The sequence below is a fragment of the Meleagris gallopavo genome, chromosome 9 (genome assembly GCF_000146605.3).
Source record: "Meleagris gallopavo isolate NT-WF06-2002-E0010 breed Aviagen turkey brand Nicholas breeding stock chromosome 9, Turkey_5.1, whole genome shotgun sequence".
NCBI lineage: Eukaryota > Metazoa > Chordata > Aves > Galliformes > Phasianidae > Meleagris > Meleagris gallopavo.
In genome coordinates this window covers 1,404,194-1,421,602 of record NC_015019.2, presented here as the reverse complement: position 1 = coordinate 1,421,602, position 17,409 = coordinate 1,404,194, and the positions used below count along the sequence as shown (strand labels likewise).

Below are 17,409 nucleotides of genomic sequence, written 5' to 3'. Positions count from 1 at the left end.
CCCAGCCCCGCTCCCGTCTGTCCATTTGTGCCACCAGTACCTGCCTCCCACGGCCACCAACAGCTCGGCACGGCTCAGCGCTCTGCGGGACGCCATGCGTGCCCATAACGTCCACGCCTACGTCGTGCCCTCCACGGATGCCCACATGGTGAGGTGCCATCCCCACACGCCGTGCCAGCTCTCCGACCTCCTCTCACCTCTCCATCCCATCCCCAGAGCGAGTACATTGCTGACAGGGATGCCCGCCTGGGCTGGCTCACCGGCTTCACCGGCTCTGCAGGTGGGAGCATCCCGGCTGGGATCTGTGCCCAGTCCTGGGGGGATGTGGGCTGCTGGGGAGAGTGGGACTGGGGGAGAGATGATGCCTGAGATCTGCTGCCCCCCAGGCACCGGTGTGGTGACGGAGGACAGAGCAGCCCTGTGGACCGACAGCCGCTACTGGACGCAGGCAGAGAGGCAGCTGGACTGCAACTGGGAGCTGCAGAGGACCAGTCAGTGCAGGGAGATGGGGATGAGGGGCTGCCCACTGCCAGAACCCCCCCCACACACACACAGCTCTGCCTTGCAGCGTGGATTGAGTCCATCGGGACCTGGATCATGGAGTTGGTTCCTGCAGGGGGAAACGTCAGCCTGGACCCCTTCCTCTTCTCCATCGGTAGGGTGGGCTGGCACTGAGGGGATGCTTCCCCATGGGGTGGTCGCTGGGTGATGCAGTCCCTTGGCCACTCTCCCTGCAGACACATGGAAGAGCTACCAGCAGGCCCTGCAGGGCTCCAGCATCACCCTGCTGCCCATGGAGACCAACCTTGTGGACCAAGTGTGGGGCAACCAGAGACCCCCCTTACCTTCCAGCTACATCTACAGCCTCCCAGAGGAGTTCACAGGTACACCTCCCGCCCATCTCTGCCCGATCAGGGGAGGGCCACATGCTGAACCTCCCCCTCACCCCAGGGAGCAGCTGGCAGGAGAAGGTGGCTGGGATCCGGCAGCAGATGGAGGAGCACATGCGGAGTCCCACAGCTCTGCTGCTCTCAGGGCTGGAGGAGACGGCCTGTGAGTAGAGCACCAAGGTTGTGGCAGTGCCCCAGGGGCATCGGAGTGTGGGTGGGCACAGCTCTGATGTCTCCCCCCTGGCAGGGCTCTTCAACCTCCGTGGAGACGACATCCCCTACAACCCCGTCTTCTACTCCTACACTCTCCTGACCACCACCAACATCAGGTGGGCAGTGGCTGCTGTGGGGCTCATCCCAACCCTTTTCCCATTAGACTCCCCCCCCTCCACCCGTTCCCCATGCGCTCCTCACATCCTGCAGTGCCCACCCCGTTGCATCCCACCTCCAAGTCCTACATCTTCCCCACAATCAATCTCACCCCTCCCAGTAAAACCCAGGGATTCCCCCCCATGCCTCCAACCCCTTCCCCCCCATCACCGTGCCCCTTTCCCAGCCTGTTTGTGGACTCTGCACGGCTGACAGCGGAGGCTCAGCAGTCGCTGCGCTCCGGCTGCCCGGGGTCGTTCTGTGTGGAGCTGTGGGACTACGGGCAGGTGAGCGCCCAGCTCCATCACTACGCTCAGGGCAACGTCACCATCTGGCTGGGCACTGAATACACCACCTACGGCCTCTACAGCATCATCCCCCAGGTGAGGTTCACCACGAAATCCTGCTGGTGGGGCTGGGAGCAGCAGATGGGTTGGCTGTGTCCCACCGTTGTCACCTGTGCAGGAGAAGCTGCTGGAGGAGAGCTACTCTCCGGTGATGCACGCCAAGGCTGTGAAGAACGCCAAGGAGCAGGAACTGCTGCGAGCAGCCCATGTAAGGCTGTGCCCATCCCCTCAGCCAGCAGCTCGGGGGGGATGGTGACACCTCCCGGTACCACGAGGCTGCCCACAGGTTCGGGATGCGGTAGCTGTCATCCAATACCTGCTATGGCTGGAGAAGATGGTGCCTCAGGGTGTGGTGGATGAGTTTTCGGGTGCCCGCCACATCGATGCCCTCCGCAGGTCGGTGCCTGCCTGGGGGAGCAGCCGGCATGGGGCAGCAGGGACCCCCCCGGCACGTCCCCCTTCCACTGCCTTCCAGGGCACAGCAGCACAGCCACGGGCCCAGCTTTGAGTCCATCTCTGCCAGCGGGCTGAATGCGGCGCTGGCACACTACAGGTGTGGGGATGGGGAGGGAGATGTGCCGTGCGGGGACACTTTGGACGGGTTCTCACCTCCCCCTTTTCCCCAGCCCCGCCAACGGCAGCAGCCGGCAGCTGTCAGTGGATGAGATGTACCTGACGGACACCGGCGGGCAGTATCTGTGCGGAGCGCTCCCTGTCCCCTCCATCCCTGCAGAGCAGTGGGGTGATGGGGACCCACTCACATCCTCTTTGCAGGGATGGCACCACGGACATCACACGCACCGTGCACTGGGGCACGCCGACCTCGCTGCAGAAGGTGCTGGCACTGTGGGGTGGTCCCAATACCGTGGGGCCAGGGGGATGTCCCACACACCATCGTGCTCAGCCCCTTATTCCCTTATAGGAAGCCTACACCCGTGTGCTGATGGGCAATATTGACCTCTCCCGCCTCGTCTTCCCATCTGACACAGCTGGTGAGTGTGGAGCTCGGTGCGGTGGGAGCAGGGCAGGGGTCCCATTGCTGCTCCCAGCTCTGTTCCACTTCCTCATCCTCCAGGGAAAACAGTGGAGACCTTTGCCCGCCGGGCGCTCTGGGAAGTGGGGCTCAACTATGGCCATGGAACCGGGCATGGCATCGGCAACTTCCTCTCGGTGCATGAGTGTGAGCACTGGGGGGTGGGGGAGTTACACACTGTCCCAATGAGCCATAACCTACTCTGTGCCCCCCACAGGGCCGGTGGGCTTCCAGTCCAACAACGTGCCACTGACTGCAGGCATGTTCACATCCATCGGTGCGTGCGTCCACGCGGCTCCTGCTGCCTTGGGGTGGTGGGGATGACTGTGGGGCAGCGCCAAGGGTCCACAGCTTTCTGCCCAGGGCTGGGTTGGGGTGGAGGTGCTGCCGCCGGGGCTCAGGATGTGCTGGGCACTGTCCCCAGAGCCCGGCTACTACCAGGACGGTGAGTTCGGCATCCGCATCGAGGACATCGTGCTGGTGGTGGAGGCGCAGACCAAGGTACTGCTGTCCCCCTTCCAGGACTCTGCGTGGGGCTGGGGGCTCGGGCACAGCGAGAGGCTGGCAGCACCACGGGGGCTGCAGCCACCTTCTGACCTTCCCCGGCAGCACTCCACAGGGGAGAAGCCCTTCCTGACCTTCGAGGTGGTGTCCCTGGTGCCCTACGACCGCAACCTCATCGATGTCAGCCTCCTGTCACAGGAGCACGTATGGGAACCGGGACATGCAGAGCTGAGGTGGGCGCACGGGGCTGGGGTGGGGACGGGCACTCAGATGGAGATGTGTCTGCCTACAGATCCAGTACCTGAACGCCTACTATGAGACCATCCGTGCTCGCGTGGGGCCGGAGCTGCAGCGGCAGCAGCTGGAGGAGGAGTACCGCTGGCTGCAGCGAAACACTGAGCCCTTCCCATTCAGCAGCGCTGCCTCCACCACCACCGCCATGCTGGGCATGCTGGCCGTCACCTCCCTCATCTCCGTGCTGCTGGCCGAGCTGCAGGCCTGACCCTGCCACCACCAGCCAAGGACGTTTCTTCTCCCTGTTGCTCACTTCCTCATTACGTCTTTCTTTTTTCTTTTTTTTTCTTAATATTTGTTCTTTGCAATTAAACGGCGTCAACGCTGGGTGTGTGCATCGGAGTGCTGGGGCTGTCTGAGCGTGACCCAACCCTGTGCCCCATGCGGGGGTTGGCCAAAGTGCACGGCAATGGGACGGGATGGGCACGGTGGGAACCTCGCCCTCCGCTCGGGGACGCGCGGAGCCCAGCAGCAGCGGTGGGGATGGGTGCGAGGGTGTGAAAACGGCACCGCTCCGGGGCGCTGGGCAGGGCGGCCGCTTCGAGGAGAGCTTCCTTCCTCCTGGCCCAGGCTGCGCGCCCCGAAGCTGAGCGGCTCAGAGCTCTCATGTGACCGCCGGCTTCCTGTGCGCTTCCCAGCTGCGGTGCCGACGCTTGGGTCCGTGCCCCGCCAGGCGCTGCGCCGTGCTCCGGCACCCAGCACCATGCTGCGCCGAAAGCCCTCCAATGCCGGCGAGAAGGAGCCGGGCCACAGGAAGGTGAGCACCGGGACTGGCCCGGGGATGGCCGTCCTTCATTGATGGCACCGAGGGTTGAGAGCACCGGGTGATCGTTCTGTGCGTCCGGGAGGATGGGATGGAGCGGGGGCAGAGGTGGCACTGCCAGCAGCCGCCAACGACACCGCCGCCCCACGAACACACGGCTCGGGCTGGGAGCTGAAGCTGCTGGAGGCAGTCGCCACCACCCGGTGCCCGCACAACGCGGGGCGGCAGCAGGGCTGCATCCTCGGGGCGCAGCAGTGATGTGGGGTTGGTGATGCTCAGACCCCTAAGCGACTATGGGCACCGGTGGGGTCGTGCCGGGGGGGGCAGCAGCTCCCCCTCCTCGCTGCTCTCTGCAGTGTGGGCGGCCGCTGCCGTTTCCTGCCGGGGGGGATGGCGGGGCTGCCGGGCACGGCTCCCAGCAAGGTGTCTGCGGTCGAGGCAGCGCGAGGTTGCAGCCCCATCACGTGCATCCGCCGCTTCCTCCGGCAGCTCTGCACCGGCACGGAGCCCTCCGCCTGCGGGCAGGGCCTGCAGCAGCAGCAGCACCGTTGCTCTTCGTTAGTCTCCATTGCGGGGCACTCCCCAGCAGAGCGGAGTGGGCTCACCGCGCTGAGAAGCTCCAGGCTGCCGGGCGAATGGCTGCGCAGCATCCCACGGAGCAGGGCTGCCCTAGAGAGCCCCGCTGGGCATCCCCACCGCTCTCACTTCCCTCTCGCTCCCTGGCTGCAATGCTGCTGAGGGTGCAGCACAGGGCAGGGCCCCCTCCTTTACCTCCTACCCCCCTCCCTCCCCCGAGCTCGCGGTTTGCCAACGCTGTGCCAGTGCTGTTGCAACACCGGCTCCTCCCCAGCATGGGGCCGGCTGTGCAGTGAGGCCGTGGTGCCAACTGCAGTGCCGGGAGCTGCTGTCACACAGGGATGCAGAGGAGACACTGAGAGCTCAAAGTGCAGGAGCAGGGAGAAAATAAAATGGGTGCCTAGTGAAGCTGGCAAAAAAGAAGAACTGGGTGGGGAAGTTGCAAGGCCATGGTTGAGGGCAACGCTGCCACGCTGGGGGTGAGCAGAGAGCCTCCCCTGGCAGCACAAAGAGCCCCATCCCCTCCCCACGCCCCCAGCTCTCCCTGCAGCGTTCCAGCAGCTTCAAGGACTTTGCCAAATCCAAAGTCAGCTCCCCGGTGACGAGCGAGAAGGAGTTCAACCTGGAGGAGAATGTAAGCGTCTGTCCCCACCCGCAGCCCTTCTCCAAGTCCCAAATGCCACGGGGCACCCAGGGGCCTGGCATTGCCCCAGTCTGGAGCCTCGGGAGCCCCCCGTGCCCTCCCCTCTCTGTCTCCCCGCAGATCCCCGAGGATGAGCCCAGCGGTGCAGGCCCTGAAGAGGCGGCTCGGGGCAGCAGCAGTGGGATGAAGCTGGGCAAGAAGTGGCGGGCTGTCATCTCCCGCACCATGAACCGCAAGATGGGCCGCATGGCCGTGCGGGCGCTGGCTGAGGGGAAGGTGAGAGCAGGGCTTGGGGCTGTGGGGCAGCCGTCCCCGCTGCCCAGCACCAAGCCCGCTCCCCGCAGCAGGCGGAGTTGGAGGAAGAGGGGTGTCCGTCTCCCCTGCCCTCAGCCGGCACAGAGGAGCCGAGCCACGAGAAGATGCCGCTGTCCTACGTGGAGATGGAGGAGGACGCACACCCGTCTGTCAGCCGCCAGATGTCCAGCGGTGAGCACAGCCCAGCCCCGAGCACGGCCCCGAGTTCGGCACCAGTGCTGAGCCCTCCCATCCCCTTGCAGGCAGTGAGGGGCTCAGCCCCGGCTCCGCCAGCCAGGACAGCCCGCAGTTGGAGGACAGCAGCCCAGCCTACACCGGGCCCTTCTGCGGCAGAGCCCGCGTACACACCGACTTCACACCCAGCCCCTACGACAAGGACTCACTGAAGCTGCGGGTGAGGGCCAGGGGGTGTCTGGGGATGTCTGCAGGGAGGTGGGCACGGTGGTGGGAGGCTCAGGTTGGATATCGCGCTGCCAAAGCTGTGGTGGGGTCACCATCACAGTGCGTTCCAGATTGTGGGGATGTGGCACTGGGGGATGCAGTGATGGCCGTGGTGGGGTGGGGATCTGAGAGGGCTTTTCCAACCCAAACGATGCTGTGATTTCTTGGATCAGAAAGGGGACATCATCGGCATCATCGAAAAGCCACCTGTGGGCACCTGGACGGGGCTGCTTAACAACAAGGTGGGCTCCTTCAAGTTCATCTACGTGGATGTCATCCCTGAGGAGGCAGCCCCCACCCGCAAGAGCCGGGGCCAGGCCAAGAGCAAGCGGCTCAAGCCCAAGACCCTCCACGAGCTGCTGGAGCGAATCAACCTGCAGGTGAGGGCTGGTGGGGGACAGGGACTGCAGTGGGGCAGGGGCAGAGCCCGCCTGGCCCATGGGGGGATGGTAGGGGGATCACATGGGTAGCCCAGGGGAGCAGTAGGGATGGGATAAGGATCAGAGCATCGTAGGAAGGAAAAGAGGAGCCTCCGTTCTGCTCCCACACTCTCCCATCCTCTGGTCCCTCTGCTTCGTGCCTGAACGTGGCTGAGGACAGAGGGGATGCGTGAGGCTGGAGCAGGACTGGGTTCTCCATCATGCTGCTCACTGCTCCAGGAGCACACCTCCACACTGCTGCTGAACGGCTACCAGACTCTGGAGGACTTCAAGGAGCTGCGGGAGACCCACCTCAACGAGCTGAACATCACCGACCCCCAGCACCGCGCCAAGCTGCTCACAGCTGCTGAGCTCCTCCTGGATTATGACAGTAAGGGCTGGGCAGGGGATGTCCCACACTGGCTCTCGCCTTGGTGGTGGGGAGCAAGCCGATGGCCTGATGTTTTGTCCTGTGTCCCCAGCCGCGAGCAGTGATGCGGAGGAAGGGGACGGCACCGCTGAGCAGCATTCGCCCTCGGAGCCTAAGGAGGACATTCCCCGGGACTCGGGCTGCTTCGAGGGATCCGAGACCCTGGATAGCAGCCGTGAGGAGGCCGAGCTGCCGAGCCCTGAGGGGCAGCTGCAGGCTCTGTCCCTGGCAGAGTCCTCCTGAGCCCCCGCCGTGCTTTACAGGCTCTGGTGTGGCAGTGGACAGAGGGGAGAACTCGGTGGGGTGTGGGTGAGCCCCAGGGATGAGGCCACACTGCAGGACCCTGTGCTGTAGGTGGGTCGATCCCCCAGGTGTGATGCTCCAGGACGTTCTGTGCTGCCTCACACCACCATCCCATGCTGCAGGTGCTCCAAGCACTGCGGGAGAGTCCCAGAGATGCTGCAGGTCTGTTTGCCAGGGCTGGGCTGCCCCATTTCATCCGTAGCTTCAAGAACTCCTCTGGGAGCCCACATCTGCCAGGCCAAGCAAACGGCAGTGCAGAGGAGCCTGTAAGGACAGGGATAGCGTGGACAGAGCAAGCACAGCACTGAGCAAATCAAGCAAGCGAGCAGAGGCATCGAGGCAACACCTCTACCAGCAGGACTTGGCTTTCCCCAACCACCATCCTCACGCAGCCATAGCAGATGGGGGAAGGTGTGCAGGAGGTTCAGCCGAGCCCTGAGAGCAGCCCACGTTCCAGAGGGGCTGTGTGAGGAACGGGGCTGAGCACTGTGCTGCCTGAAGGTGAACTCATGCAGGTCCAGACACTTCCCACAGCCCTGCAGGACACGACAGGCTGGTCCCTCCCAGCATCAGCTGCTCCAGGCATCCCTGGGAAGGGGCAGAGGAGCTGCAGCACCACTGGGGCAATGAGCTGATGAGGAGTGTGTATCACCTGTAACCAAACCCTGGGGTTGTGGGGACTGCAGCATTCAGACAGCTCAGGCCCTCACAGCTGCACTCAGTCACCTCCAACTCCCACACTGTGGGACCACTGTGGTGGACCTCTGAGCCTCGAGTTTGTTCCCTTATGCTTGATCCCAATAAATGCGTGCTCTGGCCTTCAGGCTGCTTCCTACCTACCCCAAAGGCTTGGGGAGAGAGATGGGGACCGAGCAGTGCCTGTTCAGTGAGGCTGCAGGCAATTTATCTTCCCAGGACCAGCTCCTGCTGCACTGGTGGCCACGTTCGGGGGAACAGCAGGACACAGGTAAGACAAGGGCTGGCTCCAGCACTGCATGGATGTGTGAGGTGCACAGGGGGACGAGGAAGGAAGCAGCTCACTTGGTGAAGCACAGACAAACAGAGGCAGAGGCTACAGCTCAGCCATTTTCCAAAGCAATTAAGTTTCCTTTGTTGTTAAAAAAAAAAAAAAAAGAAAGAAGAAGAAGAAGAAGAAGAAAAAACAACCCTCACCCTACCCCCACTTCCTTCACAAGAACCTGAACAGAGCAGACAGGAACCACAGGTGCAGGCAGCATCCGTGACAGCCTAGCAGGCAGCACTTGACACACTGAGTTAGAAAATAGATTAGTACACCCCCCAAAATACACTTTTTTTTTTTCCCCGCGATGAGATTTGCCCAGTAGAGCATCGGTGCAGGCAGGAGAGGTGTGTAAGGGCAGTGGGGCCGCTCCAGATATGCAGGGAAGGACTCCAGAGCTCCTTCCAGGCAGCTGCAGGGACCAGGCTGCCCTCCTCTCCATCTCACATCACTACTGGAAGCAGCACGATGCAGGAGGACAGGGAATGAGGGGGGTACTGCAGCATGGAGCACACCCAGATGGGAGGGATGGCGAGCTGCTGGGACACAAAGACACCTTTCCTCCAGCTCCAGCCTCTGCAGGGCCCCAGAGAGGGAGAGCTACGATTGGAAACGAGTATCAGGGCCTTCACCGCCTCTCCTACTTCCTCGTGCAGTAGGGCAGCGTGAAGGCTCTAAAAGCCGGTCAAAGACGTCTGAGAAATGCAGGGCGGGGGCACGGGGACACGACAACACCACACAGAATCGGGGCTGAGGTTGCGCGGAGCAGCAGCTGAGCGGTGTGACCCAGCCCAGCAGGGAAGGGCGCAGGCACCCACAGCACCTTCAGCCCTGGCACGAGGCCGGGAGGCAGCCGGGCACACCGCGCACCAAAGACAAGCAGCAGGAAGGCGGGCTGCTCTGCTCCTTCCCCCCGCCCCGGCACACGTGAGCTGCAGGGAAAAATGCCAAGGAGGGCCCGCATCACCACCACCGCTCTCACACCTGCTGAGTCGTGCGAGAAGGGAACACAGGAAGGAAGCGACTTGAGAAACCACTGCCAGCAGAACACCTTCCCAGTTTTTTGGGCCCTTTTGGCACCGCAATGTCTCCTGACAACGCCTGCCACGTTCACCAATAAAACAATGCCACAGATTAGAGGAAGGAGGGAGGAGGGGAGAGAGGACGTTACTGCCACAAATCGCTTTTCCCTTCCCATCAGGATTCCTCAGCAGCAGGGCACAGGCCGGCCCCAACGTCGCATCCAAGCTGCGTGACCACAAGTCATCCGCTCAGCCAGAGCCAGACGTGGGGACAGCTCAGACCACCGAGCCGGTATTTAGCACTGAAGACAACCTGCAGAGCAAGAGTTCCTGCCTCGGCCTGCAGGAAGAGCAGCCCCAGTGGTGGGGAGTGTCCCTCAGTGATCACGGTGGGCCACTTGTGCTCGTTATCCTTGGCCACCATGCAAGGCCAGCACCAGCCCGCACTGCCTGCACATCGAGATGAATAACGACTAAAGCAAAACGGCCGTGAGGAATCATTTGCCTGCCATCCAGCCCATCTCCTCCTCTCCTCAATCACTTCCAGCTTTGATTCGACAATACAAGAAAGTTCTCCCTTTCAAGCAGAGGCTAGTGCTCTGCTTGCCCAGCATCCTGGGATAGGGCTGGGAGCTCCCCAGTTGTTAGCTGCTTCTCCTCTGGCATCTCAGCGTTGCTCAGGGATGGTACAGGGACCTGGAGAGAGAAAAGAGCAGTGAATTGCATGAAGGCACCTCCGTACCTGTGCAGAGAGATGTGGCCCTGCAGCCCCTGCCTCCAGCCCCGCCAGGCAGAGTTCTCAGCTGTGCTTCAGAAAATGGGAAGCAAGGATCCACCACAGAGGCAGAACATCAGCTCCAGGAAGATCTGGAGCACAGGATTGCTCCAGCAGGAGCAATCTGGACTATTTCTGCTAGAGAAATAAGCAGCTCGCACCCAAGCAGGAGTAGGTCCAGTCCATACAGAAGGGATCACTCACGGCACTCTGGTGAGGAAGGCTGCCATCCTGCTGAGTGCTGCTCTCTTCTGCCTGCCCACCAGGGCCCTGAGCAGCAGTGGGCTCTTGAGCACTGGGCCCCCGTGTGCACGTCTCCTCCTGAGCTGCATTCTCCTCTTGCTGCAAAATGCCCCGTCTGTCCAAGACGCTGCAAGAACAGAATCACACTGTTCAGAGATTTGCACCTCACCTGCATCAGCTTCTCTTCCTAGCAGGAAAACTGCTGAAGACAAAAGTCAAGGGAGGAGGCTCCCTGACTCTAAAACAGGCTATGTACAGCATCATCCTAGTTTACAGTGCCAGTGTTTCTGCTAAGAAAACCAAGCCCACTGGAAAGCAGCCCAGTTCAGAGTGGGAGTCCACCAAAACAAGTGCCCTGGAAACAGCCTCCTCTCCATGTGCTGGCCCAGAGAGGGGGAATTCACCCCTCCCCTGCTTCCCAAACACACTGTTTAGGAGTACATCACTGGAAAAAAGAAGGCAACACAAGACCTTCCTCCTTGGAGCGTGTGGCGGTAGCCCAGAGGAACTCTAGAAGCCCTCAGCACACAGAGGAGAAAGGCAGCTGGGTCTTGCACCCAAGCAAGGAGAACTGCCAGGATCTGGAACAGCAACAGCAAGGTTGTCCCTCAGGAACATACCTGGGGGGCAGAGGCCCACAGAGCACCTCACAGCAGTTCTTCACCATGTTGCCATGGCTGTAGGGATTCTGCACACGGTTCTTTCCAGTCCAGGAACCCTTGATCTGCAACAGACAGGACACAAGCTCACGTATGCTCCATCCACACCTGTCCCCAGCTGCAGCACGTGTAGGGCAGCTTAGCAAGGTGGATGCAACGGTTGACACGCAGAGGAAGTAAAGTGAAATAGGGGTGACTCAGGAGGAACAGACACTACTTACATCTTCGTTGGTTGTCTGATTCAGTGCCACCAGGAAGGTGTGGAACCCAGTTAACCCCACCACCGACCACAGGGTAAAGAAACAGATGAGCACCTCCAGTACAGTGAGAACAGTTAAGGACTGGGAATCAGGCAGACAGTCAAGCCCCAGATGAGTCACACCACCCAGGCGCACTGGTTCAGTTTCTTTTTTTCACTCAAGCACAGTTTTCTGTTTTATACCCTCCCGAAAGCCACTAGAATTGGTTATGACCTTGTAAATCAAGGAGGAATGGGGGGATGTCCTGAAAAACTTCTTAGAGAAGCCTAGGCATCAGGATTTCAGTCCCTCCATAATGCAGCCCACACTTCCCCCACCAGCTTAGGAGAAGCCAACCCCTCTGCACTGCGGGAAGGATATGTCCCTGGGGTTTCCTTCAATGTGTTCAGGAACCCAATCTTCAGAGATTCTGGCAACATAGAGAAAGAGGTATTTGGTCTCTGGGACATCACACCGAGTCCAGCTCCCTTTCACAGTCTGTTAATTCTGGGTTCATAACATCACCAGCATCTTCCCTCACCCTCAGCCAGCCCAGCCAGACTCACTCAGTGCTACGTAGACTATGTCAAAGGTGAAGATGTAGATGGTGAGGAGTGACAGCGAGAGGATGAAGAGGTAGAAATAGCGGTAGTTCCTCTTCCCCACGCAGTTGCCCACCCATGGACAGTGATGGTCAAAGCGCTCTGTGAAAGCAAAGATGGAAATCAGTGCTGCTCCAATGCAATTCTGTCTGCCTCCAGGTGCTTGTTTCTGTGCCCTGAACTCAAAAATCTACACGGCTGACAGGGACTCTGTGGGCTAACAAGGTGACCTCCCTGCTAGCTCAAAGCTCTGTATCATGCTCCCTTCCAGAGGGAGCAGTGAGGCCAGGTAAAAGAGTATGAAACTGTTCTACTGAGTCAGTTTGCACCTTAAGCTAGAATTTAAGAGCTCAGCCCCATGCATGTCTTCCCTCCCAGAGACCTGTGGTATAATAGCTTTTACAGCACACAGGTTGGCTGAGGGTCTGGGGGTTCAGCAGTTCTCATTTAACCCACATGCTGCTTTACTGCTACTGGGATCATTACAACAGGACTGAAGAGACTGCGTAAATGTTCAAAGGGCTGCACGGGAGATGGATTCAAAACGGGAATATGAGCTAATTATGGCACGTATGAGGACTAAGAGAGCTGCTGTGGCAACAGGAAGGGGACAAGCAAAAAAGGGTACTTGTTGAAAAAGCACGGTCTCCAAGCTAGTACAATTAGTTGTTTTCATACGAGTTGCAGCTCTTCCTCTGGCCCAGCAGTTCAGTGAAACTCGAAAATGGATTGTGTGTTTACATGGATAACTTAGACTTATATAAGAATAGTTATTGCCAAAGAGATGCTGGCAAAGACAAACCATCTGGCTTCAGGTTTCTGAGCAAATCTCAAGCTCCTCGGGCTTAAGATGAGGCAGACTGTCCCCATCTGTTCAGACAACAGCATGCTGGACTTTCTCCATCACTGCTGGAAGCATGTGCAGCATGAGACAGGACGCAGAAAGAGACTGAGTGCAGATCTTCACCTGCTCCCTTCCAAAGGCTCTCACCCAGCACCCAGATGCAGGAGCAGCCACAGCCTCTTCTACTCACCCACACAGTTGTCACAGATGCTGCAGTGAGAGGCACGGGGTGGACGGAAGATCTTACACGTGTAGCAGTACTTCAGCTTCACTATCTGGTTGTTGATTTGGAAGTTTTTAATCCGTGGGGGCGGGCGCTGACCCTGTGGCACGGTCCCATTGGTGGCCTCTGAGAGCAAGAACCAAGCAGAGATCAGACTGCTGCTATGACACGACAAGGCTAGAGCAACAAAATCTCCTCCCTGCTTTTTCTACCTGCTGGCTCAGAACCTGCTGGGTCTAGAGCCAGTGGATATAGCACTGCTCACACACTCCAGAGCCAACCTGCCAGCTTGGAGCTGGAAGAAGAGATGCCAGAGCTTTCATGAGTGTATGGGGAAAGTAAAAAAAAACAAAACCAAAACAAAAACCACCACCAACAAAAAACATAAATCACTGAACAGACCTTTATCCACCAAATTTCCTTTTTTACTGAAGAATTACAGGTCCTGCATCAAGCTTCCTTACCAAGAGCAAACTGAGCTAATGTACACAGCTACTGACAGAGAAAACTGTGTGTGTAAAGGCTGCCAGAAAGGAACATTGTACCATCTCTCTGAGACTCAGCCAAGCAGAATTAGCCCTCAGGTTGTAAGATGCCCAGTCTGGGACTTTTGGAGGCTCAAGAGGGAATAAAGCTGTGCAGAGAACTTAAAGTAGCCAGAAACACCGAAGCTTTTCCAGCCATCACCAGCTGAGCTGGTGCAGCACTCACCAATCTCCATCTCAATGAAGGCTGCTTCATCAGGCAGGGCTCTTGGGATCACCCCAGGATCACTGAAGCTCGTCCGCAGGAGTGTGGCCATGGCAAACAGGAAGAGAACTGCTGCAAACACAGGGATGGCTGGAGAGAGCTGGACTGCCAGGTACCGACACCTGCAAAAGAGGGCAGGAAGCAGTGAATTGGATCACAGTAAGGTCTGTCCAGGCCAGGACCTCAAATTCTGGCACGTCATAGAAGTGCAGACACTTCTGTTCAGCACTGCCTTCTGATCCCATCACCAAAGAGGTAACATGGCTGGGGCAGCTCTAACAGCCAGCTACAACCAGAGATGCACCGTGCATTTAACCAGGCAGAACACAGTATACTTTTGAGCACTTTGCCTTGTTTCCAGCTCCTGTTTTGCCCAGTCACAGGTGACAACAAACAGCTTGAGGGATCCTGCCTAGAGGACATCCACGGCATTCACTGCCAAGAGGGCATAGCTTACAGGAGAAGCACCCAAAGCCTTTTCTGAAAGCCCAAAGGCACTGACGTGCACTGGAGCAATAGGAATCTTTGGCTGTCCCATATACAGGCAGCTTCCAGCACCACCTTTCCTCGTCAGGACAGATTCACGTACAAGTGCAGTGTCCCTGTACAACAAGACACCTGGCTTCCCCTGACTTTTCTGAGGCAAGGGACTCAAAAGAAGTTCCAAACGAAGTAGGAAGGCTCTCCCACGTGTGTTTCTGAGAGAGGAAACACGGCCTGAGGTTTGTTTGCTTTACACACACAGAAAGGCCCAAGCAGAAATTTGTGTTGATAACCCTATTGATTGAGGCAGTGCAAAAGGACAAAGGAAAATAATCTCATTATGCCTCATGATTCTTCTGGACACCTGTAAATGTCTCCATGGGTGATTCAGGCCACACAGAAGGTGTGTACAGAAATCACGGTTTAGAGTGGCATCGGGCTGATAAAACATACATTTTTACCTTGGTTCCTTCACAAAAGCCTGCTTGTGTTGGGCTGAAGTTCTGCTTCCTTTGCAGCAACAAATTCTGCAAACTCACCCTTCACTGCAGGAAGGCTCAACAGATTTCCATGTGCTGCTGCTCGGCTCTGGTGCCTGTCCCCTGTGTGCAGCAAAGCACAGACAGACCACACAGCACGGCCCGCTTTGGCCGCAGTGACACGTAGGGCCCATCCCCTAAACCAACATCGTTCATTTTAGACACTACCAACTCTGCAGTTACTCAAAACAGCACAACCCTTGGAGTGAGGAGCTCCTAGTTTGCAAAGGCAGAGCGAGCAGTGGGAGGGCTGGGCTTACAGCCTCAGTGCAGCTCGAGATAACTTTGCCTTCCCTTTGGAAGGACAAAGTCTAGAGAGAGAGAGCTGCAAGTCAACTCGCAATTAAACAGCAACCTTGGGTCCTGTTTTGGGAAGGAATACATTTACTCCTGCAAGGGCTGCACACGGTCTGTCCCAAAGGGCTGCAGCGTGACCCTTGTCCAGCTGACAGGACAGCTTTTATAGCTGCTGTAACAACAGGAACACGTTATGGGCTTAGAGAAAGGATTCATGAACAGCTTTAAGCTGAGCTGAAACAGGGCCAGAGCTCCCAGCCTCAGCCACACACCGACACCTTCACAAGTTTCTTCAGCATGCTGTCAGCGCAGAGATTTACTACCTGCAAGCACATGATGTGTGCTGGGTGTGCTCCCCAGGCACAGAACGAAGCTTTACAGCAGAGGTCCTGTGCACAAGCACCAGCATGGATACGACCTGCTGCTGGCTGACCGCCTCCTGGGAACCTCTGCAAGGAAAGCAGCAGTGTGGGGTGGCAGAGCCGAGTCTGACCATGCTGCTACCACACCACGTGGCATGGGAATGGGAAGAAGGCTGTGATTTTAGGGGATGGAAGATGAGTGCACGGCCGTCCTCTCCGCTGCAGCAAGGGAAACAGCACCATGCAGAGCAGGCTGGGTCCTGGCTCAGCAGGAACGAAGAGGCAGCCAGGTACTCACTGTGCAGGGATTCTTCAGTTCATGCTTTGCAGCGTGATTAAGCTTGGTAATTCATTTACACTGCTAAGTAACAGACATTTTAAAGATCTTTTGTTTGGGAAAGCTGAGCGCCAACAGAGACACACTGTTGGGATGTCAGGATATGGCTCCTCCTCCCCTCCCAGAGCAGTATCTGTGTTCTGGAGCATTTTGTCATCTAATACCAGACAATAACAGCACTATTACAATGCGCCGTGGGAGGGGGATGAGAAAGACTGAAACAAAGAGACCATTAGAAAGGGGAGGGGGGAGCAGCCAGAAGCAACAGATGGAGGTGCTGCGAGTTTAAGGCTCGCTGTCCTGGTGACACTGAGGCCACCTGGGAAGCCGAGCTGTGGTCAGCACAACCAGCACAGCCTAGAGGAAGGGGAAAACCTGAGCGCTGTCTGCAGCACAGCAATTCAGGCAGGGGGTCATTCACCAAACTGAGACGCAGCTGGAGCTGTTGGGAGAAACCACCCCCATCAGTCAGCAGGGACAGCAGAACCACACGTTGGAGCGCAGTCACACTGTGAGCACACGCTGGGTGCTCCCAAGCTGCCCAAACCCACATCAGCAGTAAGGCAGCACCAGGGTCTGCGTGGGGAATGCTGGTGGAGCAGAGGAGTGACCTGCAAAGTGCAAGAGAAAGGGCAGGTAATGCAGAAACACAGGGGCAGCTCCACACGGACACGTCCTTGTGAGCAGCATGAACCGAGCTCTGCGTGCCATCAAGTTCAGAGTACAGAATGACAACACTAACAAGCACCGAACAGCTCCTGTGCAGCTTTAGACAATGCTTAACGAGGCTCTGAGCAGAGACGAAAGCCAACTCAGCTGCACCTCCAAACAGCACAAAATCCTGAATCTCTGGGGTTTACGAAAGAGAAATAAGCGGAAGGCAAAGTCACACGAAGGGTCAGCTCAGGTTTCTCAACTTATCAAAAAACAAAGACGTTTTAATCTCTACATAGCTAAGAATGTAGAAAAAACCATAAAGATAAGTGAGCTTGGTTATCAGAAAAGCAAACAGCAGCCCCTTCCCACAGCCAGGAGCCTGGCGTGGCGGGCACTATCTTGCTGTAACATTTACAAACGGTGAGTGCTTGTGCTGAAAAGCTGAAGGCAAAAGAAAAAGAGAAGTGGGTGCCTGTTACTGCAGGACAGCCCTTGCAAGGGCACCAGCAAACAGCAAAGAGAAAGCTGCACGGTCAGAGGGGACGCTCTATCCCCTCCCGTCCTTCCCAAAGCCATTTCAGCAGGGTTTCACCTGTCCTTCCCATCGCATCCAACCCCATGGGTACAGCTGGACACTGAGCACCTGAGCGCAGCAGCCTGCACGCCCAATAAATACCTCAACTAACACCAATTAAACACAATTTTATGTGACACGTTACGGCTGTGAAGCAGGCCCAGTGAATCGCAGGGATCGACTCCACGGGGAGCAGCTCAGCTCGGGAGCAGTAGGAGCTGCGATCTGCCCTTGGGCTCACTGCCCAGTGCTCCCGTGGAGCCCAGTGCCTCTGCTCCATTGGGATGGAGGGGCCAACCTCCGGGTACAGCAGCTGGATCCATCTTCCGGGCCTCCTCCTCTCCCTCTCTAACAGCATTCCTATCTGCAGCTTTGAGGTCAAGAGAAGAAAAACAGCGGAACGCCCGCTCCCTGGCTCTGTTGAAGCGGAGATGCGGCAGATTAGGGGGGAAAAA

The 17,409-nt window shown here is 58.1% G+C and overlaps 3 protein-coding genes across 5 annotated transcripts in view; 2 read left to right on the top strand and 1 right to left on the bottom strand.

The window, feature by feature from the left end:
• The window catches only part of XPNPEP2 (X-prolyl aminopeptidase 2), a 3,979-nt gene extending 208 nt beyond the window's left edge, over window positions 1–3,771 (top strand). Inside the window, exons 2-20 of the mRNA XM_019618105.2 lie at window positions 6–148; window positions 217–280; window positions 387–491; window positions 569–655; window positions 738–884; window positions 952–1,053; window positions 1,138–1,219; window positions 1,447–1,642; window positions 1,725–1,814; window positions 1,893–2,002; window positions 2,082–2,159; window positions 2,233–2,304; window positions 2,381–2,441; window positions 2,529–2,598; window positions 2,682–2,786; window positions 2,857–2,916; window positions 3,064–3,140; window positions 3,249–3,347; window positions 3,436–3,771. Coding sequence (XP_019473650.2) covers window positions 6–148; window positions 217–280; window positions 387–491; window positions 569–655; window positions 738–884; window positions 952–1,053; window positions 1,138–1,219; window positions 1,447–1,642; window positions 1,725–1,814; window positions 1,893–2,002; window positions 2,082–2,159; window positions 2,233–2,304; window positions 2,381–2,441; window positions 2,529–2,598; window positions 2,682–2,786; window positions 2,857–2,916; window positions 3,064–3,140; window positions 3,249–3,347; window positions 3,436–3,645 — 1,958 coding nt within the window. The 3' untranslated portion in view covers window positions 3,646–3,771. The remainder of the gene's footprint in view (window positions 1–5; window positions 149–216; window positions 281–386; window positions 492–568; window positions 656–737; window positions 885–951; window positions 1,054–1,137; window positions 1,220–1,446; window positions 1,643–1,724; window positions 1,815–1,892; window positions 2,003–2,081; window positions 2,160–2,232; window positions 2,305–2,380; window positions 2,442–2,528; window positions 2,599–2,681; window positions 2,787–2,856; window positions 2,917–3,063; window positions 3,141–3,248; window positions 3,348–3,435) is intronic.
• A 261-nt stretch (window positions 3,772–4,032) lies between these two features.
• On the top strand, window positions 4,033–8,150 carry SASH3 (SAM and SH3 domain containing 3). Of its 3 annotated transcripts, XM_010715063.3 has the most exons (9): window positions 4,033–4,194; window positions 5,315–5,410; window positions 5,540–5,695; window positions 5,764–5,905; window positions 5,977–6,128; window positions 6,349–6,555; window positions 6,835–6,985; window positions 7,077–7,199; window positions 7,288–8,150. In XM_010715063.3, exons 1-9 carry the CDS (start codon window positions 4,141–4,143, stop codon window positions 7,335–7,337), a joined length of 1,131 nt encoding a protein of 376 aa, XP_010713365.1. In that variant the 5' UTR covers window positions 4,033–4,140; the 3' UTR covers window positions 7,338–8,150. The 3 variants fall into 3 exon arrangements, with proteins under 3 accessions (XP_010713365.1, XP_010713364.1, XP_010713363.1); XM_010715062.3 differs by having other exon boundaries at window positions 4,034–4,194; window positions 5,767–5,905; window positions 7,077–8,150; XM_010715061.3 differs by having other exon boundaries at window positions 4,034–4,194; window positions 7,077–8,150.
• Window positions 8,151–9,385: 1,235 nt separating this feature from the next.
• ZDHHC9 (zinc finger DHHC-type palmitoyltransferase 9) lies at window positions 9,386–13,859 on the bottom strand (the record flags this gene model as incomplete). Its single annotated transcript, XM_010715060.3, has 8 exons — window positions 9,386–10,066; window positions 10,350–10,515; window positions 11,009–11,112; window positions 11,269–11,371; window positions 11,668–11,716; window positions 11,853–11,990; window positions 12,923–13,081; window positions 13,667–13,859. Coding segments are annotated over 8 exons (1,017 nt in total), but the record flags the coding sequence as incomplete, so codon positions are not given.
• Between the last annotated feature and the right edge of the window lie 3,550 nt (window positions 13,860–17,409).